At 47.1% G+C, this 23,441-nt stretch overlaps 1 protein-coding gene across 1 annotated transcript; it reads left to right on the forward strand.

The window, feature by feature from the left end:
• The first annotated feature begins 10,955 nt into the window (after positions 1–10,955).
• On the forward strand, positions 10,956–23,082 carry PRDM14 (PR/SET domain 14). Its single transcript, XM_053395935.1, has 7 exons — positions 10,956–11,508; positions 12,939–12,995; positions 13,157–13,314; positions 14,268–14,538; positions 14,851–15,053; positions 18,958–19,059; positions 19,992–23,082. Exons 1-7 carry the CDS (start codon positions 10,956–10,958, stop codon positions 20,220–20,222), a joined length of 1,575 nt encoding a protein of 524 aa, XP_053251910.1. The 3' UTR covers positions 20,223–23,082.
• The last annotated feature ends 359 nt before the right edge of the window (positions 23,083–23,441 follow it).

Below are 23,441 nucleotides of genomic sequence, written 5' to 3' on the forward strand. Positions count from 1 at the left end.
AGACATAGCAACATTTCTTCTGTTGTGCCATTTGTGCATGCAAAAAGTTGTGCCAGGAGAGTCACAGCATCCCAGTTGGTAGATGGCGCTGAGTTGAATTAAGACAGCAGGCTTCTTCATTGGTCCTCTCAATGTACTATCTCTAGAGCTGGCATGCTTAAGTCATTCCAGCAATGGACTCTTTAACACCTGGGTTCAAGTGCAGTTAGCACAGCCTGCCATACTAAATGTGTATACCTTGGAAACCTGTGGGCAAAATCTGATAAATGATCTACTAACCAGTGTTCCCTCTCACCTGTGGTCTCATGCAGTACAGGATGAGCAGCAAAAACTGAGGGGAATTGTGTGTGTGTGTGTGTGTGTGTGTGTGTGTGTGTGTGTGTACGTGTACTTGCCTATCACTTCTGGGCTATTATAAGCAGTGAGGGGGTGAGCCCATGCATTCCCCCCACTATTCCTTTGAGGACAACCACAGCAAAGAGGATTGCACTGGCTTTGAGTGCTGCATTGGAGTAGGGTGGGTGGGTGGTGGAAGAGAGACACAACTTTCAGAAAATGCAGGGCTTAAAAAAAGAGGCAATGGAAGAATTTGACCTACTATGCAAGCCCTTTTTCTATTACTATTTCAACATTAGTTTCTCGGTTGCTATCTGAGCCATCTTAAAGAGCCTGTATAATGTAAACTGGTTGCAAGAAACACTTGGAAAACCCCAACAACTTTGATGGAGCTGTAATTATAGCACCGTAAGAACAACGCCTACACACAAGCCCATATCAGGGGCCCTAACGGTACTATATCTTTTGCTGAGGAAAACTATGACGCGGAAAGGATTGTAAGTGGTGGGAAATAACCCTTCTGTGTGGCATGCAAACACAGATACACATTTCTGGGGAGGTATTGCAGCCAAATAGCGCTGTTTAAACTTTGTTGCAGAGTAGACTCTATTCTCATTTGCTTTTTCTTTGAGACACAGGAAGTTGCTTTATACCAAGTCAGACCTCTGCTTCGTTTAGCTCAGCATTGTCTACACTGACTGTAGCTCTCCAGATTTCTAGAAGAGAAGGGTTCCCAGAATCATAGAATCATAAAGGTTGGAAGGGACCCTTAGGATCCTCTAGTCCAACCCTCTGCAATACAGGAATATGCAGCTGTCCCTTATGGGGATCATGCCTGCAACCTTGGCATAACCAACACCATACTCTGACCAACAGAGCTATCTAGCTGCCAACTAGATAGCAGGAGATGCCAGGGATTGAACCTGGAAACTCCTGCATACAAAGCCAGGTGCTGTGCTACTGCGCACAGGATCCTTTCCTAAATAAAGACCTCCCCATCTTTTCAGCCCCACCACACCTTACTACATTTCTTTGTGTCACCCAATGAAATTGACTGACAGATTTAAGTGCAAGGGTTGACATTTCGATTTTTGGCAGATTGAAAATAATTTTATTCTGGGTTTCATTAGCTATATGCTCACTGAAGAGTATACTGAATTTTCTGGGTTATCTGCTATGCTGCTACATAGACCTGAGTTACATGCTGCCTATCATTCTGAACAGTGGAGCATATCAGGAGAGACCACCGCCACCTTTGACTGATTCACCCAGTTCTGTACCTCAGTAGCAAGTTGGTTTTTCTTCAGCAGGTGCTTTTACCGCTCGGTCAACTACATTTTGGGGCTACTGGAAGTTATTTCTAATATCCTTTTGAGGCCTCCTCTTAAGTGGTCACTGGTGTCATTGGGGCAGGCAGCCTGAGCGCCCCATTCAGCAAAAATTGCAGGAGGGCCTCCAAATTCAAAAGGGCTAGTTTTCCATATCTTGAAGTAAGTAGAGTAAACACATTGATATCTAACAGGGTATTGCTCCTGTTTTCAGAATTCATTCCAAACTGTTCCCAGCTCTGATTGCTCTGAAAGGAAACTTAGACACTGATCACTCTGCACTTGAGGCTATAATATATCTATAGCCTCATTCTTTGGCAATGCACAGTCATTTTGTTGACCCGCTTTCAGCTTTGTACTTATCCGAGGTTTCAAGCCAAATAGGGGAAGAACCAAAATGGCAAGTCCAAGTATTACTAGTCTGGCAACTATTCTAAGTACCACCTGCACCAGAAAGCCAAGGCTACATCATCAAACCCCACTGGAAAGGAATGAAGCTCCCTACTTGACAACAGATCAGTTTTTAAAATTCTGAGGAAAACTGCTACTTAACCCCAAGAGGTGGGACTAACCACACAAAGCAAAATCAGGGGCAAGGAGCAGGGAAACCCCTGCAGAACAAAACCACAAAGACAAAGGTGGTGTCAGCAGCTTCAAATGACCCACTGAGCACTTCCAGCATTCATGTTTTGCGCTTTCTCCGTCAGTGGGAATGGAAAGTAAGCCACAGGAATTACATTCACATCTATCACTATCTAGATGGCATTTTGTAGCAGGTGTGTCTGAAAGTACAAATAACACCAAATAAGCTCACACTAATGTTTTATTGCTAACTGGAAAAAAGACTTGGGTGCAGATTATCTAGCATCTAGATTCAGTTTTTTACTTGACATTCTTACTTTCTGACAGAGTGATTAAAGTGGTTGTCCATCAATAGGAACTAAGCACGGTCAGAAGTGAAACCTTGCACAGCCTTTGGAGCTCAGTGGTCTCATATACTGAAAGGATGGTTTGGCCTGCAAAGTCAACCTTCTGGGTGCTAAACAGGCTGTGCTTGAATGGGGAACTGTTTCTTGGGATACAGCTTGGGCAGGGGTTTTTTTCTCCATAAGTGAAGGATGCAAATAATGGGAAGATCCCCTTTATGGTCTCCAGGAGCTGATCTTAGTTCTGCATATGAAATGCAATTTTATCCATGCCTTCCCACACTGTCCAGTGGAGCTTACTCCTTTGTAAACCACTTCCCATGAAACACTGTAGCTCTGAGGTGAATAGGAATCCCCCTTAAAATTCAGCCCCATTAAACTACAGTTCCCAAGATTCTTTGGGGAAAGCCATGATAGTTTAAAGTGATGTGTTGCTGCTTTAAATGTATACTGCCTAAGGAAATCAGAGTAAAGAACGGCACACCTTTCTCCCAGGCTTTGTTCTCAGGGAAAACATTGCCAATTAAGAACTAACGGGAGAGGCCATGTTCATCCTAAAGATAAAAGGTAAAGGTACCCCTGCCCGTACGGGCCAGTCGTGTCCGACTCTAGGGTTGCGCGCTCATCTCACTCTATAGGCCGGGAGCCGGCGCCGTCCGAAGACACTTCCAGGTCACGTGGCCAGCGTGACGAAGCCGTGGCTGGTGAGCCAGCACCAGCGGTGCACACGGAAATGCCTTCCCGCTAGGTAAGCGGTCCCTATTTATCTACTTGCACTTAGGGGTGCTTTTGAACTGCTAGGTGGGCAAGAGCTGGGACCGAACGGTGGGAGCTCACCCCGCTGCGGGGATTCGAACCGCTGACCTTATCAGCAAGTCCTAGGCACTGAGGTTTTACCCACAGCGCCACCCGCGTCCCTATCCTAAAGATATGCAACTGCAAATAGCTCCCTCTAGTGTCAGTGGAATATATTTGCACGCAAGGCAATATTTCAGACAAAGTTAAGTCAACCGTCTCCTGACTGCCTGTATAAGAAACAACTATCGCTGCTAAGGCACCCGAAGAGCGTTTCAGCAGCACCAGGTATCGCCTTGACCACAGTTCTTGTCCTATTAAACATTTCGCACTTACCCGAAGACCCGAGGGATTCGATACTGATTCTGGCATGATGAGTAAAGCACGTATGTGGGGGAAGAATCTGCCCCCAACGAATCCTTGGGCGAACCTGGGTTGCAGCCTGCTGCCAGCTCACGGCCAACATCCACTTCTGGACTATCTTTGCACTCTGTTCCACCTTGCTTTGGGCAGCAAGTCCCCTTTCCTTGGTTTCCCCTTCTTTCTGTCTCTTTCACTCTCCCTCGATAACTTTGCTGAGAACTGCCGGAGTGATAGCTTTGGAGGGGGGCTGCATGAAGAAACCGAACAGGCGTCGTGGCGAAGAAAAAACTAGGAGACCAGAATTTTTCGCAGCTCCGCAAGTTCAGCAGGGAATCTGGGAGCGCAGGCAAACTGTGCGCCTTCGTTTGCTGCCCTGCGTTTCTCTTTGCCGCTGGAGCCCTGGCTGCATCCTGCACGGGGGTCCTTTTTCCAGAGCGAAACCCAAAGCGCCAGTCTCTTTACTCTGCCGAATTGCAAGCTACTAGCAGGCATACACAGCCGGGCACACGCAGCCGACGCTTACACCCCTTCCGTTGATCTCTTTGAAACCAAAGTCAGATTGGCTATAGGACTCTGGTAGCCGTTGCCCATTCCTCGACCGCAGTGCAGACTTTAAAGCACGATTAAAGGGTTGCTGCCCTTCCAGGGTCGCATAAATCGTTGCGGTGAGTTGGAAGCGATGCTCCGCCTCCGCGGATGCTGGCTAGCTGGCTTTCTTCTCTCCGGTTTGTGTTATCCCGGAGACCAAGCCTTCCTTAAAAGATCTTACTTAGAAGATCTCCTGAACGGAGGAGCTGTGCTCTTCCTCCTCCTCACTTTGAAAAGAAAGTTGTATTTATTATATTGCACGTCGAAGGTGCCAAGCGCAATACTTTGGAGCAGGGCGGCCAGCTGCAAAAGAGGACCAGGCACCCGCACTTTAGAGAATTGCGTAGAATAAGAGGGAGGCTTCCGTGGAGACAGCTTGGTGCGCGAGCTGCTCCTGCAGAAATTAATCTAAGTTGACGATTCTGGAGGAGTCCTGGCAGTGCTAGTGGGATGTAGAAGTCCCATGGACATTCATTGGGGCCCTGCCTTTCCTTCAGTTACTCCCCCCCTTCCGTTTGTAATAATGTTATCACAGGTGAACTTGTCACTAAAATATAGCCTACCGGCAAGAGAATAATTCATTGTTGATAGCAAGCATTGTGCATGTGTGCGGTTTTTTTTAATTAAATTCATTCTAGCTATTAAAATGCATGTAATTGGCTCCCTCCAAGTAAGCGTACTTGGAAACGGGCGGTGCATAGTATACCATGGATAGTAATAAATATTTCAGCGACTTGGTAGTGTACAGAAATCTCTTCTCCACAGAGAGATCTCCAGGATACATTAAAAAAAAAATTATTCAAACAACTACATTTCCAAAAGCAGAGCAGCCTGATCAAAGTTTTTTGACTGCATGATTTGGGAGTACTATGAAAAGAAGTTGAATAGGGGATCTAAACAGTTCTTAAAAGGACGGGTTTCAACAGAAAAACAACATTTAAAAAATCTCAGTGCATCTCATGAGGTGCTGCTCTAAAGGGCAGTGGGAAAATGGGGGTAAGAAATTGACATTGGCTTTCAAAACACCCAAAGTTTATAACAAACATTTCGGGCGTGCCACTAATAGCTCTTTGGAAACTCTTCCCCGCTGTTGGTGTGCCCTTGTGAAAGTAACGTAGGCCGGGTTGTAGCTCACATCATACTCAGAGTAAACCTACTGGATTCAATGGATTTTAGTCCACATTTATTTCTACTCTTAATATGACCTAAATACAACTCCTTAGTCTTTAAATGCTCTTGTATCACATCTTTGTTTGATTGATGGCAATGCGAGGGGGAAAACAAAAAATTTTTTTCCTTCCAGTAGCACCTTAAAGACCAACTAAGTTAGTTCTTGGTATGAGCTTTCGTGTGCATGCACACTTCTTCAGATACGAGGGGGGGGTTTGATTTTTTGATGCCAACCTTCCTGCGTCTTTGTCTCATTGTGAAAAAGCGGCTGGCCTCCCTAGTCCAAAGTTTCTGAGCCGCATTTTGAGACTTTCACACGCCATTTCTCACAGCTGCCGCCCTAACACATTTGTATGTGTAGAAGAGTTTCTGTTCTTAACGGGCAACGCTCCCTAACGTGATTTCTCCTAATTTTTCCATGACTGTGAACACACCCAAAGCTGATGGGCATTGCCATTAAAATGATGCACGTGCGCCACATCTTGTGATCAGTTATGTGTGGTGCGGCTTAGCTGCACCCCGCCCCAATGTTTTATTAAAGTTGACACCCCTGGGGGGTGAAAATTACAATGCAAAAGAAAACCTTTTCGCTTTATCTCCCTTGTCCCTTATTTTCATTCAAGTTATAACCAACATCAGTTACATTATCAAAGGTTCCCTTACCTTTGCAAGTTTCACCAGAGGGCTGCGAAATTTGGAGGCCGTTGGTGTTTTTTATTAAATTGATAGGGCTTCCTGTCGCTCTGTCATTTTCGGTTGAAACCAGAGATGAGCCAAGATGAAATGGACAAAGACTTCCTGGACCCTTTAAGGAACAATAGGGAAAACGTAGGCTGTAAATGGTCGCAAAGCACATTAAAAGCCGGGGAATTCTCTTGACAGTTCGTAAAACGCTTAAAAATGCGCGCGTGTTCTTTCTCTTTAAGAAAAAAGCCCCCAATATTTTATTCTGGGCAAACTGATCTATGATTCTAGCCTACCCTCCAGTTATATAATTCTGAAAGGGAGGGATGTAAATTGGGGGGGGGGGGTGTTCCTATTATCTCAACCTGATTCACACGTGAGTGCTTGTGCTACCGGGAGGAAGGCTAAGGAAAATGGGGAGGAACACAATTAACAGTTGTGTTAATTTCAGCAGGTGTAGTAGGTCACATGGCAAACTATCCCTAATAAAATCCCGTCTTCTACAGCTCCGCCTCCTTTCTTCCATCTGGCTACACTAGCAGCTGCTGGTAGGTATCTGTGCGTTTTCTCAAACTCAAATGTTCGTAGGGAGAAAAGGGAGAAAGCAAGAAGCGCTTCCATGGCCACCTTCCTTTGGAGAATCTCCGGCAGCTCCTCCTATTCAATAAACCCCCTTTTGCAACATTAAAAGTAGATCAGACACGTTGGAGGCGGGTGCGGGGAATTAAGGGGACAGAACGCGGTTGGGACTTACAGTCAAGTGGTTATCTCTTCCTCTGTTCCAAATATGTATTATTATTTTTATTTATTTTGGCCGCCGTCTTTATTCCCAGGCAATGCCTTTGTCCTTCGCCTCCCCTTTGGGAGGTTCTACTCTTAGGAAACAATGTTTGCCCAGAAAACGCCTCATGCGGCACAATCTTATACAAAACTGCTCAATAAGGAGCCCCACCGTGTTTAATTGGTTTATTCCCAGGAATATGTTCGCAGAGGATCCGCTGGGAAGTGTGCTGGGCGAAACTGGATGCGATCATGTCGCACGGTTTCTTGCATTTCCCCAATGAGATTACCGTATTAGTTTATTGGGGGGGGGGCACTTTGAAGGCTATCAGATTTATTCCGGCATAAGATATCGTGGACCATTCAGATGCATGAAATGTTTTCCTGTGTTGAAAGTATGCTTCCATATGCTATTGCGGGGAGGGGGTGTAAACGGTGAAGTCAGAAGGATACTATGCGGAAAGTACGAACGAGCAAGTGACAGTCGCACAAGTAACCTATCTCCTGACATGTCACATAAACGGAATGCGGCACACTGTACTGTAATTTACAGCTAGTTGATCGTTCTTTACCATCGCTGACGCGATTCCCGCTTCTCCCATCAACCTCCAGATAAGGCTTATTAATCTGTGATTCCGAATTTCAGGATCGCCCCCCCCCAAACTAATGCCAAAGTTTTGTGCTGCGAACCCCGCGTTTTGTGCGACTCCCCAAACCGAGTAATTGACAAAACAAATCGGAGTCACAAGTTAATGTCAAAAATCCATCCTTGTCCCATTGACTCCAAACCAGTGCCAAAGTTTGGTGCCATTTTGTGCCGCAACGCCCCCCGTTTTCCCAGCCCCCTCCCCCCAGCTATTGATGAGTGGTCCTTGGCTGAGAGAATAGGTTGGGTAGAATTGGATGCTAAGGAACTCCTCATCTTTGAGCGATCTCGGAGGAACGCTCCTTTTCCTTTGGTTTATTTTAACCTTCCCTGGTGAAGGTAGGACTATGGATGTTTTCACAGTACTGTAATGTTGACAAGACCTCATTTTTTATTTCTCTTTTTGAGCACTTCATGTAGTAAACGCTGTTGATGTAGGGAGAGCGGAAGAGAGTTGGAAACAAAACTGACCGCCAGTGCCGATTGCATCTTGGGCAGTCATTGCTGAGATGTGATGCGGAGCGAAGGCTCTCCACCTTTCTCCTCCTCCTCCTCCCCTCTAAGCAAGCCGGTCTTTGACCAATAGCTGGTGCCGTCTAAGGAGGCGGGCGAAGGTGGTGGTCGGAGAGAGACTTGCATCTCTCCGCCCGCCTCCTCTCGGCAAGCATCCTTGGAGCACCATCTGCCCGCAAGGCACACGTGGGTCTTCCTTAAGAGGCCGCTTCTGGTAGGCGCAGCGTCGAGGGGCGGCCAGAAGAACCGTCGGGGCCCTGCGAGGAGCGCAGAGCAAGTTGAGCAACTCCGGAGTGAGTAGCAGCTGCGGGCAGCAAACTTCCCTTCCTTGCCTGGCTGCCTTCCATCCCGGGAGCCTCTGACGTTGCCGGGGAGCGGGAGCGTCCAAACACCATAGCTGTCAACGTTTCTCCCTTTTTTAAGGGAAATTCCCTTATTCCGAATAGGATTCCTCGCAACAAAAGGGAAAAGTTGACAGCTATGCCAAACACCTGCTAGTGTAGATGCCTCCCAAAGAAAACCGGAGTGACTCCAGTTCTAGAGCGAGCGCCAGATCACTTTTGCCGGCAGAATTACTAGGAGAGAAGGGATGCTGCCTTCTGCAGGTGTTTGGGAAGAGTATTTCGACTTTAGCTGCGAGGTGAGGACCGCTCCTTAGTCCAAGGCGTCTCGCCTGCCTCCCACTCGAGCCCGCCGGCCAGCGGGGGCAGATCTGCCCTACGAGGGCCCGCCGCTGCCCTTGGGAGGTGCTCGTTGCTTAAGCGGAGTAGGAAGCGCCCTTGCCAGCGATGGAGAGCCAGATCTGACGGGTAGGACTGGTGCTGGTACCCTCACTTCCGAAGAGGAGGTGGCTGGGCTGGCGACGCGAGCCTCCCCGAGGCGACACCGGTCCTGGGTCTCTAGGGCAAGATAGCAGGGAGGTGCTGGGACGACAGCAAGCCCTGCTACTGCAGTGGGTCAGATCCCAGACGTGGACCACAAGTCCCTGTAAAGATCTGGCTGATGGTTAAGTAGGGAGCATAAAGAAGTCTTTAACCCACCGCTGGTCCCTGGAGTCATTTTTATTTCATAGGCAGAGATAACTTTCCCCGCATGGATTCTGAATAGCATCCCTCGCTTTTTAGTGTCTCTGTTTGGCTTATTCATTCCCAGAAGGGCGCCCCTGCCGTGGAGCTCAATGGGACTTATCTCCCAGAGAAGAAAGGGTTTTCAGGATCGCAGCGCAGGAGGGCCTCCTCTGTGCGCAATCCGACGTCTTTCAGGAGGTGGGGCGGCTGCAGAAGGGGGCATTTCAGCTGGTCCTGGCCAGCCATGGAAGGTGCAGGAGGAGCCCCCGAGTCGGGAGCATAGCTGTCAACTTTTCCCTTTTCTTGCGAGGAATCCTTGACAGCTATGGTGGGGAGCGCCGCCTCTGCGAGAGCTGCTTGCTCGAGGAGGCGCTCCTCGAGGTTTGGCGGAAAGGGAGCACCGTCAGGGCGACGAGACCTGCGGGAGCAACACCACGAAGCGCCGCTTCCCTGGACCAGAGCTTTCCCAAAGTCACAGATCCCTTCCAGTGCAGTCCCTAGGAGAGTTTGCTCGCGAGTAGCTCCATCCGAGTTCAAAGGAGCTTACTCTTCCAAGATGCGCTTACAGCCTCATCTTAGGCAGCTTTATTCAGAAATAAGCCTAGCATGATATGGGAAACTAAAAAATGAACACTGACAGGCATTTCCTCCCCTTACTTATTCTACCCCATGAAAAGCAGCATGGGGAGATTTTTTATTACTTGGAGTTAAATACATCCCCTCCCCCCAGTGATTTATTTTGAATGTTTCTGGCTCCCAAGCACTGTAAATGGTGAAGGGCTGGAATTTAGGAAGGTGGTTTAAAACCACCCTGCAGATGGCAATCATTAAGAGGACGGTGTGGCGGGTCTGTTTTTGTGGAAATGGCGCGATGATGAAAGGTGTCCCGGGATGGATTTCAAGCCCGTTTTTCTCACGAAGGTTAATATTGCTCTCTGGTCCCCTCGGAAGAAAGTCTCCCTAATCCATGGGGATGGGGCTCCCCCCCCAAAGCACCCCACATTCTCATGTAGAATCGGTAGGTTCACGAATCCACTTGGACACCTGAGGAAAGGTTCAGGCTGCGAGCAAGGAGAGTGACAGACCAGAAGCCCGCCAAAAAGCGAAGCTCGAGGGGAGATGGCGGGAAGAAGGTCGCGACCCCGATACACCTGGGAGGAAGGCCCATTGAACTCGGCGAGGCTTACTTCTAAGTAGACTTTTTGAGAGGCCATGCTTAGGATTAAGATATGGTTGTTTATCTGTATTCTGTCGATAACTGGCGCTCCCTTCCTCGGTGCAGGAAGCGTTCCTGGACTTGTCACAGCTGGGGCTCCTGTTGTTTCGTGTCCATTTGCCTCGCATTAGCCCCTCGTGTTCGCTTTGGGTGTTCCCGCCACACCTCAGAGATGACGACCCTCCGGGAGAGTCCTCGGTGGGTGGGGACTTATGAAAGGGTCTCGGGACAATAGGGCGGAGAGCGTTTCCCTGACAGGGAAGTGATCCGGTGGCCTTATATAAGCCTCCGGGGACGGAAACTGACAGTAGCTGAGGTATCCTCAGCTCCACTGTGCCTGAGGAAAAGTTGCCCTTCCTCCGTTCCCTCAGCTCTCTGGCCACAATGCACCCCATAACGAGTCTCCATGAGCACCTTTTCCTCCAGCAGGTAGCCCCCTCCCCCTCTCTGCCCTCCCCGAGGCGCGCGCTGCCTCTCACACCCGCCCTGCCTTATTATTTCCCCCCACAGGTTTCCGCGCTTTCCGGAGCGCCGCGCTCCTCAATGGCCTCCTCCTCCTCCTCCTCCTCCGCCGAGCCTAGCCGAGGCGAAGGCAGCAGCGAGTCTTTGCTGATGCTCCTGAGGGGCTGCCATCCCGGGCCCGGCGTCGCCTCCCCCTTCGGCCCGGTCCTGCCAGCGCCGCGCTTCCTCGAGGCGCAGCCTTCCTCGTGCCCTTTCCAGACGCCCCTGGGAGCAGGACTGAGCCCCGGTTCGCCTCGCCTGGCGCCCTTCCCCTTCTCGCGCCTGCCCGCCGCCGCCTTCCTGCCTCCTCAGCTGCTGCCGCCGCCGCCGCCCGGTCCTCCTCTGCCCAGGCCCCAGCCGCTGCCGGTGGTCTTCCCTTCGCCCTTGGCTCGGAAGGGCGAGTCGCCTCGCCGGCGCGTCTCCGAGGGAGCGTCGCCCAAGAAGAAGAGCCCCGACGGAGCTCCGGACGCCGAGCAGCGCGCGCCCACCTACCGCTTCACCGCCCAGGAGCTGCACGCCGTCCTCTACGGGGCCGGGCCAGGAGGGAGGCAGCAGGGCGCCATGGCGGGAGCCGGGCACCCTCCTCGCAGCCCGGGTAAGGAAGGCACCCGCGCGGGGTTTCCCCACAGCCTAGAGGGTGGAGGGTGGAGGGCAGGAAGAAGGCGGGCTTGGGGTGAGAGGGTGGCTGCTTCATAGGAAGAAACTTTTCAACAAGGACGACCAAGTTTGCACAAAAGCTTTTTTTGCCGGGACGTCTCACTGCCCCAACGCGAGGCTCCTTGCATAGGAACGTTTCCTCAAATAAAAGGAAAGCGTGGCGTCAAATGAAAATGGCACTTTTCCCCACCCCATTAAATCTGCTCCCAGATTTAAGATTGTTAGGAAACTTTTGCCCCCGGGGTTAAATAACAGGGGCAAAAACAACCCTTCTAATACTTTGAATTCTGGGTTTTTGGTGCACACACAAAGAAAAGTGGCTGGAATTTGTGGGCTGATTTTATTGGGCAGATGGCAATATCCTAGAAGGAGTCTGGTGCAGCCGTGGTCAACTTCTGTCCAAATTTTGCAAAGAAAAGTACGCCCCCCTTTTTATATAAAAACCCCCCAATGACTGAAATAGGATGGGGGTGGGAGGAGAGAGTGAAGTAGAAGTTCAACCATTAATTGCAGGCAAAATTAAACTGGATTTTAAGAAATCGGAGCAGTTCTGTGGAAAAACTAGATAATGGCACAGCTGGAGTCAATTTCTCTATTTTATTTTAGCCCAACAGTTTATTGCTTAAACTGATGAAAACTATTGTATCTATCAGTGATTTTTAAAAAGCATTGGGTTTGGAACTGGTGTAATTATTTTATTATCTTCCATGTATTGGTTAAATACGTTTTCAAAGCAAAAATGTTTCTGTGGAAGGAGAAACTCTGAATGCTTCTGGAGAGTCTCTCTTGACTCCCCTTTTTGTTACCTTTAATCCCCCCCCCAAATAGGAGAATCTAAATTTTTCTCTCTTGCGAAAGAAGACCCTGATCATGCTCCAACGCCTTTGCCAGATAAGAGTCAGGAAATCCTGCACTTTAACAGCAGGGCTATGGAATAAATTACCCGCTCACCCCCACTGTAACTATCCATCCCATATGCTTCAGAGAAGTGGTTAAACTGGGGACAGATTGGGGACCTTTAGATGTGTCTGTGCCCGCGCGCAGTACTTTCCTAACCTTATCTTGTTGGCACTGAAGGGTGGGGTAGTTTATTTCGGATGTATTACTCCGGTGTAACAGGGTTTAAGTTTAAGGGTAAAGGCACGAATCCTGTGCATTTCTATTCAAATTCCAATGAGGCAAATATTGATTCCAGCCTATTTTATTGCAGGGTCCGTAGACCCGGTGTAACGGCAACCCTCGCTCTACTTTCATGGGAATCACCTATTTAATTCGGTGGGATTTACTTCTGAGTAGGCATGGTTGGGATTGCGCTGTTACTCCCAGTTGTCTGATTGCAGTACTAGTTCGCCTTTGCTTTCCCGTTAGGCGCAGTGGATGCTCAGCCGCCGCTCCTAGACAGGTCTTCTCTGCAACTCCCGGAAGGTAGCTGCGTTTGTTTGGTTTGGCTTTTGTCAAGGGGGTGGTTGGGGAAGAGGGATCAAGGCTGATCCTTTTGAGTTCTCCTCGTTTTCTTCAACCCAAAGACTAATCCCTCTCCCTTATTCCTCTCTCCTCCCCCCGTCCCCCCCGTTTCCTCTCTGTAGGGCTGACGGTGTTGCAGACCGTCTACGAGGACAGTCCGCAGCTGGGAGTCTTCTGCACCGAGACTATCCCCGTCGGCGTCCGCTTCGGCCCTTTCCAGGGCAAAGTTGTCAACATCAGCGAGATCAAGACTTACGATGACAATTCCCTGATGTGGGAGGTACAATTCATTGATGTACTGTTGCTTTCTTTTCTCCGAGGGGAGGGGGGCTGGATGCCTCAAGCCACGCCTCTGCATAGCTGATCACCGCGCTTACAGTACTTGGGAAACCAGTTTCTCTGGTTCCGAGGGGTCTTACTCCCAGTAAATGCGCACGCGCTTCCAGCTTTCTAAGGGAGATAGCGCATTTCCATCCTCAGCTGGGTGTTTTAGGAAGAAAGCAGTGTGGAGTAATGGTAAGAGTATTGGACTAGGAGGCCTGCTGAGCCATGAAACTCGTAGGGTCAATCAGTCTCTCAGCCTAACCTACCTCACAGGGTTGTTCTGAGGATAAAATGGGAGGAAGAGGACCGTGAATGCTGCCTTGAGCTTCCTTGTAGGGAAGGTGGAATATAAATGCAAAAAAATAAACAAAGGGCGTATGATGCTGGTCTCGCAGCAGCCTCAGGCAGCAGGGCCAGTGGTTATGTAAGATGAGTGTTTTAGTCCCATCTGGAAGTCCAGAAGTCCCTCCACCGCTGTCTGAAAGGAAAAGGCACTTTTATTTCTGGGCTTGGGGTTTATGTGTGGTGCTTGTGCAACAGTGAGGGGACTGAGGGGTTCTTGTAGGGCTGGGCGCCCTTGAGGTCATCGCCTCGAACCCTCTGAAGGCTGGTGGGAAAGGGTGGATACACATGCCCTCCCCTTCCGTATCACTATGAAAAGATCCCGCGCAGATTGATTTAGAAGCAATCCCCATTGCTAACTCCTAACTAAGCGTGTCCATGAGGATTGCAGTTTAGCTGAACGCCAAACCCCTTCCTTTCAACGTGAGTGGGGCGAGGGAGCAGTAAGGGGCGTTTAGATTCCCCCCTCCTCTCCCTGCCAGGAGCGGCGTTGTCTTCCTGGGTTGCTGCTCTCGCTATAAGCGGGGTGAGCAACCGTGTGTAAAGTTTGTGTGTCCATCCCAACAGATTTTTGAGAACGGCCGCTTGAGCCACTTCATCGACGGCAGGGGCTCCTCCGGCAACTGGATGTCCTTAGTGAACTGCGCCCGCTTCCCCGAGGAGCAGAACTTGACGGCCCTGCAGTGCCAGGGGCAGATATTCTACGAGAGCTGCAAAGAGGTCACGCCCGGCCAGGAGCTGTTGGTCTGGTACGGGGATTGCTACTTGCAGTTCTTGGGCATCCCTATCAGCCTGAAGGGAACGGCGGAAGGGAAGCCTGTCCAGGCGCACAGTGAAGGTCAGTTGGCAACCTTCCAAGGCTCCGTAAGAATCGCGCTCAGAGCTGTTGCAGCCGGGAATCTGAACGGTCTGCTCTGTTTGCACATTGGCTCTCTCCCCCCCCCCCCAAATACCGCTTGCAAGTTCAAAAGAACTTAAATACTTCACTTTATAGTCTGGTTGTCCATTTATAAAACTCCCAGTTCATTGCATTTATTCCTCCTCCTCCCTCTTTCACTTTTTGTGCGCGCGCCTGCTTCTGAAACTAGGTGGCTATGAAACAACCAACCACCCCTGACGGTGGCTTTTTCCTTCCCTTTCTCACCCTCAGAGTCTCTGGAGGGCTATAAGTGCGAACGCTGCGGCAAGGTGTTCGCCTACAAATACTACCGCGACAAGCACCTGAAGTACACCCGGTGCGTGGACCAAGGAGACAGGAAATTCCCGTGCCAGCTTTGCAAGCGATCTTTTGAGAAAAGGGACCGGCTGAGGATCCACGTCCTGCACGTGCACGAGAAGCACAGGCCTCACAAAGTAAGGGATCGCCAACTGGCGCCGCAGCTGGAGCAGCAGGAAATAAGTGTTTCAAAGAGTACAGAGTGCCACCCGCCCCCAACACGCTTCTCGGGAATGGAAGCAAGCCTCGGGGAATGTGGTGGAATGTGTGCGGAGGGGGGGGGATTGTTGGGCAGGGACATCTCAGGCGGTAGATTCAGGATTGCCAAAGGGAATCGTCCTCAATAGGACGATTCAATTAGCCTTGAATCGTGGGCAAGTTGAACGGTCCGTGTACCTCTCTCTCTGTGTTCTGTGACTTGCTTTTGCGTGATTGTGGTTTCATCCAACGGGCACTTTACTATCCTGTTTTTAATTTTAAAAAGGTCTTTTGGTCGTTTTCATAAAGGGCTCCGTGCGTGTAGCCTTACTTGGGAGTAAGTCCCATGGAAAGCAATGGAATTTGACTTCCGAGTAAGCATTGCTTTGTATGGCATCGGGCTTAAATACGGCGTGTCACAAAGGATGCCCTTGAAGGTCTCTGCAGCTGTTACGTGTTGCATTTGTGTGTGTGAATGCGGAGGAGTCTAATGGACTGTGATAGGTTGTTCTCCGTTGGCACTTGCCGATTTCGTTTAAGCTCCGCATAAGTAGGCTGAGGCAGAGACTCAATGCAGTAGTTATCTATTAAGAGTACGTTTTCTTTGCGGTCTAGTTAGAACAGTGGTTCTCAAAGGGTGTGGCAGAAAAGGGTGGCGGGAGGATTCAAATACAATCAATATTATATGTTATTATGTGGGTGCATTTTTTTCCCCTGGGTGTCCCATCATCATATTATAAAGCAGCTGGGTTCTGAGTTACAAGTCACGCACTGCTAGGAGTTGCTTCTTTGTCTTTTCCAATGTATTTCTTATCGATTAAAAAAAATCGGTGTGGCGCCTGCAAATTTTCCTTCTGAAAGCGTGGTCCAAAAGAAAACAGTCTGAGAACCACTGAGTTAGGGGGTGAAGGAAAACCATGGTGACACTTCCGGGAAGGGGTCCTAATTGTGCCCCCTCCCCCCTCTCGAGAAAAAACAACGCTGAGAGTTCAAGCTACTCTCCTGCTTCACTGCAGGGAGTGATTGCAGCTCCAGGAAACCACCATTGCAAAACGCACCGCCTCTGCTGATTCTCTGCCCTGAAATCTTTTTTTCCTCTTGTTTTGTTGCTGCCCCCCCCCTTTTTCTTCCTTTTTTAAAACTATGATTACGTGCGGTTTATTGGAGCAAATGTTCGGCCTCAACCCTGGAGCGCACTTGTCTGAAAGCAGACCCAGTTCATTCAAAGCCAATGAGGTTTGCTTGTGACGGTAGTGATCTTCACACAAAACCCCTAGCAATGAAATCGGGTGGAGCGAATTCCTGAGTTCCTCAAGGTAATGGTTCTGGAGAGTTCACCTGTTGTGAAATTTAGAAGCGTGGTGTTGCATTTAGTTGCAATTGCACTACACTTTTGGAAACAGAATTACAAAATGGAAAGGTTATGGAACTTTTAAATATAGATAAGTGTGCTTTCTGTCTCCTCTCCCCTCCTATACCCAAGGATTCCACGGCACTGAATTGTCTTTTAGCCTCTCCAGTATCTTCGGTTGGCTGGAATAATTAAAGATGAACTAGGCAAAGGGGAATTCCCATAAGTGCCATATTTTAAAGAGCAGCTCCTTATTTGAATCGTGTTAGAGCTCCTGGCAGGGGGAGGGGAAAGAACTCTCATTTCATAGTGAGAAACTGATCTCAACCACTTTTACTTAGAAGTAACTGACAGCCCAGCCTTTATGTATCTATAGAACTATAGCCTGAGGCTGCAATCCTATACTTACCTAGGCGTATGTCTGATTAAATTAACTGGGGCTTACTTCTAAGTAGATAGTCTTGGGAATGTGCTCTGAAAAGTTGTCACTTGACTTGATTGCTATTCCAGACAATAGCTGAGTACTATCTTCCATTTAATAATATACATTCACATCATTATTATCCACTTTACCACCCTGGCTCTTTAGAGTCTATCAACTTCCTTCCCTCCCACCTCATGGCTTTCAAAATTAACCTTTATATCATTACATTTCGTATGTTTCCCACTTCTAATCACACTCATTACAAAATAGCTCAAAATGTAAATAAATAAACTTCTCATTACAAGTCTTCAGATAACCCTGCTAGTGATGTTAATTGCTTACAATAATCTTTCAGATATTGAATAAATTTACTGCAGTCCTTTTGGAATACTTGATGGTGCTTGTTTCGGATTTTTCCTGTCAGCTTCGCCAATTCTGCAAAGTCCATCATCTTCATCTGCCACTCTTCTTTCATTGGTACTTCTTGTTGTTTCCATTTTTGAGCTAAAAGAATTTTTGCCACAGTTGTTGCATACATAAACAGTTTTTTTATCTTCCCTTCGTATCTCTTCACCCCCTATATCCAATAAAAAGGCTTCTGGTTTTTTAACAAAAGTATTTTTAAATACTTTCTTTAACTTCAGTCCAACTGACTTAGGACAGCTTTACAACATTTTAGTTTTTTTCTTGATTTGTGCCACTCTGCCGTAAAACCTGCAGAGAACACCCCAGATGTAGAACCTCTCTCGGGTGCTTTGTTCTCCACAAAGGGTGACAGGAATGGGAGGAGGGAGGAGCTAGCACATTAACTTAGCATCCAACCATGACTTCTGAACTGAGGGCTGTTCACTAACAACCTCTCACGAACTAGCATTGCACTTTCTTCAAGCCCAGCTGGCCATATAAACACAACTTCAACTCAGTTATCTCATTCCCTATCCTTGAAATCTGATTAAGCGGGAGGAAAAAGTGAGACATCTTCCTTCATTTTCATCCCTTGTTACAGGGACAGAAAGAGCCTCAGCTTGGTAGCAATTAAGTGGAAGCAATTAAGAAGTCCCAGACAATTAACAATGTTAAAATAGTTTTGTAAAATAGTTACAAACTACAAGTGCAGCTCCCCTTACATGCATCCCACTCGGAGACCTCATAATAGATAGATATAGATGATAGATGATAGATAGATAGATAGACTTCTCCTTGTTTGGGGCTGCTGCCCAGAAGTTGCTGCCTCAGCGAGGGAAGGTGGCCTTTGATTGACTAGCGGCTTCTCCTCACCTCCATTGTGGGTCCATGAACCCATCCTGGTACCAGTTACGTTGCGCGCCCTTCTCTGCCCCTGCCCTCTGTGGCCAGCCACTGCTGCTGCACACACCGGCTCCCCCTCAGGTAGGCAGGCTCAGTTCAGGCTAGGCAGCTGCCCCAAATAATGAGTCTCTCTCCCTCCCCTTCCTCCCTGCATGCCCTCCTTATTAAAGTTAGCTGCTCCCCACTTTACACGATTTCACTTATGAGTGCGAGGGCCCGGAACACCTGTATATGCGTGTGTGTGATCAGCCTCTGCTTTAACATATCAATGCTTTGAAAATGCGTGAAACTATATAGTAGGCACCGATACTCCAGTATTGGACAAGACTACAGGCTTATGCCAAAGTGTTTTGTGGTGGTGGTGGTGGTGGGGAGAATCACACACTCAGGCCTTGTTATCACTGTGCACCCAAGTGCCCACAAATAGATCAGAGCATCTTTAGAGGGGAATCTGCAAATCAGTATGTAGCTTTCAAGCCTACACAGCGAAGGCACGTAGTACAGGCAGGGGCTGTGGCTAGAATAATCTTCTTGGCATGATTCATACATATAGGTTGAAACCTTGTATGTTTCTACATTCTACATACATTATTTTTTATATAAAAAGCACATTATCAGTTATGTTTGTCTTGTCTGTATTCCTGTCTAAATCTCTTGTCTTGTATTGCTATTTAAATGTGCATACATGTTGCATGCCAGCAAAAATGTCTGTAACTGTCGCTGCAGCCACAAAACTGTCCTATGTGTTCTCTCTTTTCAGTGTTCTGTATGTGCCAAAAGTTTCTCTCAGTCTTCCAGTCTAAACAAGCACATGAGAGTACACTCTGGAGAAAGGCCCTATAAATGTGTGTATTGCAACAAGGTGAGGACAACCATGCCCTTTGCAGTTCCCTTGAGGTTTTAGTTGCTTGTAGGACGTTATGTTCTCTGGCATGCTCAGTTTAATCTGTTTTAATTCTGAATTTAACGTTGAACCCCAACTATGTTAGATGTAATGCAGAAGACACACGGCAGGTCTCCCAACATATGCATTTGTTATTACTGCATCTGGGAAGGCATGGAAATACAATGTTTTCTATTTGCAATAAACTGGAGTCTCAGCCTCCTTAGGTGAATATAAGGCTCTCTGAGCCAAGCTTTTATTCCTGGGGTCCCACACCTGAACAGACTGTTATAAAACAGTGGTGTGGTTGATGGAATTTTAGGTTGCCGTGACTGACTTGTAAGTTGATTTGTCACATGTGTTGCCTGCCTGCCCTTTAGGGGAGCTTGTGGGAATGCATATGGAGTGAGTCCCCTTTTTATTTCCACTACAATCTTGTGAACTAGGCTTGTCTGAGAGATAATGATGACTTGCTCAAGGCTATTTACACAATGCCATAGCTTGGCTGTGATTTGCACATAGTTTCCCGCATCCTGCCTTCACTGGCTGTGAACATGTGAGGCTGGGATTTTATCTGCCATATATAAGACCCTGCAAAAGCCCAGTTGGTTCTCCTGCTGTAGAAACAAGCATCGTAACTTAATTACAATTTTGTGAGCATGTGATTCCTTTCATCTTGTTTGTCACTTGTAGCTTTGTGTGTGAATGCTGTTTGTGTGTAAAAGCTTTTTATGCCACCTGAAATCTAAAGTAATCTTGCTTAATTTTTAATGTGTCTAGCCCTGTCTTCTTCAGTTTGGGTGTCTATCTGACCTAGGTTTGTTTATCTATAGGAACTTGCATCTAACAATTTCCTTATCCCTTTCTCCTCCCGCCCCACCAACAATTCATTTTGTTCACCATCTCCATAGGCATTCACCGCCTCCAGCATCCTGCGCACCCACATCCGCCAGCATTCAGGAGAGAAGCCTTTTAAATGCAGACATTGTGGCAGAGCATTTGCTTCCCATGCTGCCCATGACAGCCATGTGCGGCGCACACATGGTGCTAAAGACAACTGCCGCACCTGTACTTTGTGTGGCAAGACCTTTTCAGAGGTAGAAGAATTCCGCTTCCATATGAAGTTTCACACAGGCCATTAGCCAGAAAGCTAACGAATAGGTTGCAAACCATTTGGACATCTGTTTGGCATTTTCTGTTATGTGTTGGTTTTAATGTAGCACTACCTACCCAATAGAGATAATGAGAGATACAACTACATACAACTGCTCAGGATGTGATCTTCACCCACTAGTACAGGCGTGAGGAACCTATCCCCATGCTCTGAGGGCCACATTCTCTAGGGCCAAAGTGGTGCCACACTATTTTCTGCCCTGCTCAAAACACACACACCAATCACTCCCCCATTCTCAGCCCCTTTCAGCTGATTTGTGCAAAACAGCTGAGCAGTGCTAAGTCATTCATTCCCTTAGTGCAAAATTTCTGCTCGTGCAACAGAACTCTCCCCTCTTCCCTTTGCATGCCCCCCCAATCTTTTATGGGGGTTCTCCTAATTCTTGAACAAATTGGGGAGGAGGAGAAGTGGAAAGTTCCATTGTGCAAGCATAAATCGTTGAGTAAATGGAATGAGGCCTTTAGACAACACTCTTAACATTGGAGTGGGGATGAAAACCAGCCATTCCTTGACTGATCCCACTGTAATCAGCTCAGGAAGCAGCAGTTTTCAACCCCATCACAGTGTGTTAGGAAGGGAGGTTTTTCAACACACTTGCACACCTTTCCCAACACATTGCAATGGGAGATGGCCCATCAGTTGATTGGATCCTATAAGAAGTGGTGGTGTGAACATGACCTTCCATTCCCTTTGGCTAAGGGGTGGGGAGAACTTTGTTTTTACCTGCATTGTGAAAGGTGGAAATGAAAACCAGTTTCTCCTGATCACCTGAGGAGAGGGCCTGGTTTCAGGGGAGTGCTAGGGCAAAAAACTACTGAGATGAAGATTATCCAGAAGAATCCAGAAAATTTTATCCTGAGATGCCAAAGACATTTTAATAACCACCTATGCCAAATTAAAACACAATGTTTAATTATGGCAAATATTTCTGCACTTCCAATACATTGTATTTGCTGTCAATTTTTAAAAAAGAGAGAATGTATGTAATTTTTGCTGGCTCATTTCTATGTTTTTGTGCTGCTAGAATTTGTTGAAAGGTTTGTCAATGTGAATGTGTTTCTAGGGGTATTGGTTTGTATTCAGTGGTGTTGCTCAGTGGATGTTAAGCCTTCTGTCAGCGGAACAGGGAAGGAAGCAGTTTTCAGCAATTTCCCCTGCTCTCTGCAGCCCCCCCCCCAATCTTCACTGGAGCAAATGGGGTGGTGGCATAGGGAGGGAGAATTGCTAAAATCACTTCCAACCCTGTTCTATTCTTATTACAGTTACCCGCAAAAAGGCTAGTTGTGGTGTTACTAGCTGCCAGCCATTCACTCATCTGTTAACTTGCTGCCCCTTACCTGTCTGCTTGGACACTTGTTGGCTCTATGTCAAGGATGCTCTCCTTTGGGCTCTAAGATATTGCCCACCTACCTTCCTGTCCAGTGTGCCAGCCCATTTGTCACCTAGGGCATTCACCTGCTCATTGCTGGAGAACAGAGTGGCAACACATCAGCAGGTATATTTCTTTTTAAAATTACACTATTTAATTTTTGAAAATGTGCCCAATTTTCTTTATCTCAAAATTCATTCCATGTTTAATACTGAGGCAACACTTTGAAACAATAGCTTGTTGGCACTCTTGAAGTGGGGAAGGAAATATAAAGTTTATGAAGTATTGTTCAAACATAATCTACAGCAAATTGTACTTTTTATAGGCTTTGCGCATAAGTATAAGAAATATGGGCTGGAATGTTTGTGATTATGGTTTGAGAGTTGCCTTACTCTTTAAATACGGTGTGACTGTGTGTTGCTGTTGGAAGTTAAATGTAATTTTACATTTTACATTTGGGTATACAAATGTTAGTGACTTGCACTGATCTATTTATTATTGCTGCTCAAAATTATGTCTGTCTTGTTTTGGTGGGTAAAATGAAATCCTGTAAGCATAAAATATACATAAAAATTCTTTACATAAATGTTAAGATTTGTAGAGTACGTGGAAGACTGAATGGCTAGAGTTGTGTTTTAGCTTTGTTTCTTGCCTTTTGCATGTTTGTCTATGTTTTGTAATATTTGAACAGATGTGCTGTAGCATCGAGATCCTTGGGGACCTCAGATGTAATGAACTGCTGTATGTGGTGCAGCCCTTGGAAAAGCTTTTGAATTTTGATACTGTAGTTAGTTCTGAGCACAGTTGCTGGGATGCTAATTGGGACCTGGCATTGGGGGTCGTAGCTTGCTAGTGCTTAAATGTTTCCAACTGAGCTCAATTTGTACTTTCAACTTCCCCTACATGGTTTGGGGTAAGCTGAAGATAGTTCTGGATCATCTGATAGATGCTTTTCAGTGGATCTGCAAGGATTTCTGACTCCCAATTTGTTTGAACATTGGCACCACTAACAAAATGACTTTCCCCACCTGAATTAGACTGCCAAATAAAGAGAGCTACACAGAAATAATATGAAGACGATGAATAAAGTTCAGTTCTGCTACTGAAAAAAAATGCCTAGGCTCAGAATGTATTCAGAGGCACCCTCCCTCTCTTTTTTACTTATAAGGTTTAGTCTGGCTCTTGCTAGTAAATTTTGGGGTTCTACTAAAAAACAAAGTAGTTCCAACAAACCTGAAGTCTGCCCAATCCTAGATTAGGACCCGCATACTACTTGTTCTGTCTCCTTTCCAACCAGTCTCCATGATCTCTGAATCTGTCTTGGGTGTCCCCACATTCTGGCATATAGCCCATCTGTTCAATGTTTTGTTCTTACACTATTCTGTTCTACTTTTTGTGTGTTGCTTCTGTTCTAATTTTTATGTTTGATTTGTGTTTTTTACTTGTGAAATGTCCTGAATGCTTGATGTAGAAGAGTGGGATAAAAATAAATTTTATTTAAAAACTAATTAGCTACCTAGTCTTTTATTTGCTATCAATAGGCCCAGAGTCATGACATACATTTCCCCTAGAACCAGACTGCAGAAATAACTTGAAAACCCTAAAACACATTGACCAGTTATGCATCATGAATAATTATGACATTAGTTCAGGACTAAACAAGTACCCTGGACAGCTCCATGGATCGATCAGGCAGAAACTTTGTAGAAGCAATTTTTATTGTTCTGGCAAGAAGTAACAGCTCTCTAGGTGTTCTTTTGTGTGAGAAGTCTCTTCAGTTAAAGAGGCCTCTTCCAACAATGTTTTGATTTAAGCAGA

This window comes from Podarcis raffonei, chromosome 7 (assembly GCF_027172205.1).
Source record: "Podarcis raffonei isolate rPodRaf1 chromosome 7, rPodRaf1.pri, whole genome shotgun sequence".
Classification (NCBI taxonomy): Eukaryota; Metazoa; Chordata; class Lepidosauria; order Squamata; family Lacertidae; genus Podarcis; species Podarcis raffonei.

What these genes read in the sequence shown, in the direction of transcription:
- PRDM14 (XM_053395935.1), top strand. Translation starts at nt 10,956, where the DNA reads ATGGCCTCCTCCTCCTCCTCCTCCTCCGCCGAGCCTAGCCGAGGCGAA. An exon ending in GCACCCTCCTCGCAGCCCGG is followed by an intron (nt 11,509 to 12,938) that starts GTAAGGAAGGCA and finishes CTTTCCCGTTAG; the next exon opens with GCGCAGTGGATGCTCAGCCG. An exon ending in ACAATTCCCTGATGTGGGAG is followed by an intron (nt 13,315 to 14,267) that starts GTACAATTCATT and finishes CCATCCCAACAG; the next exon opens with ATTTTTGAGAACGGCCGCTT.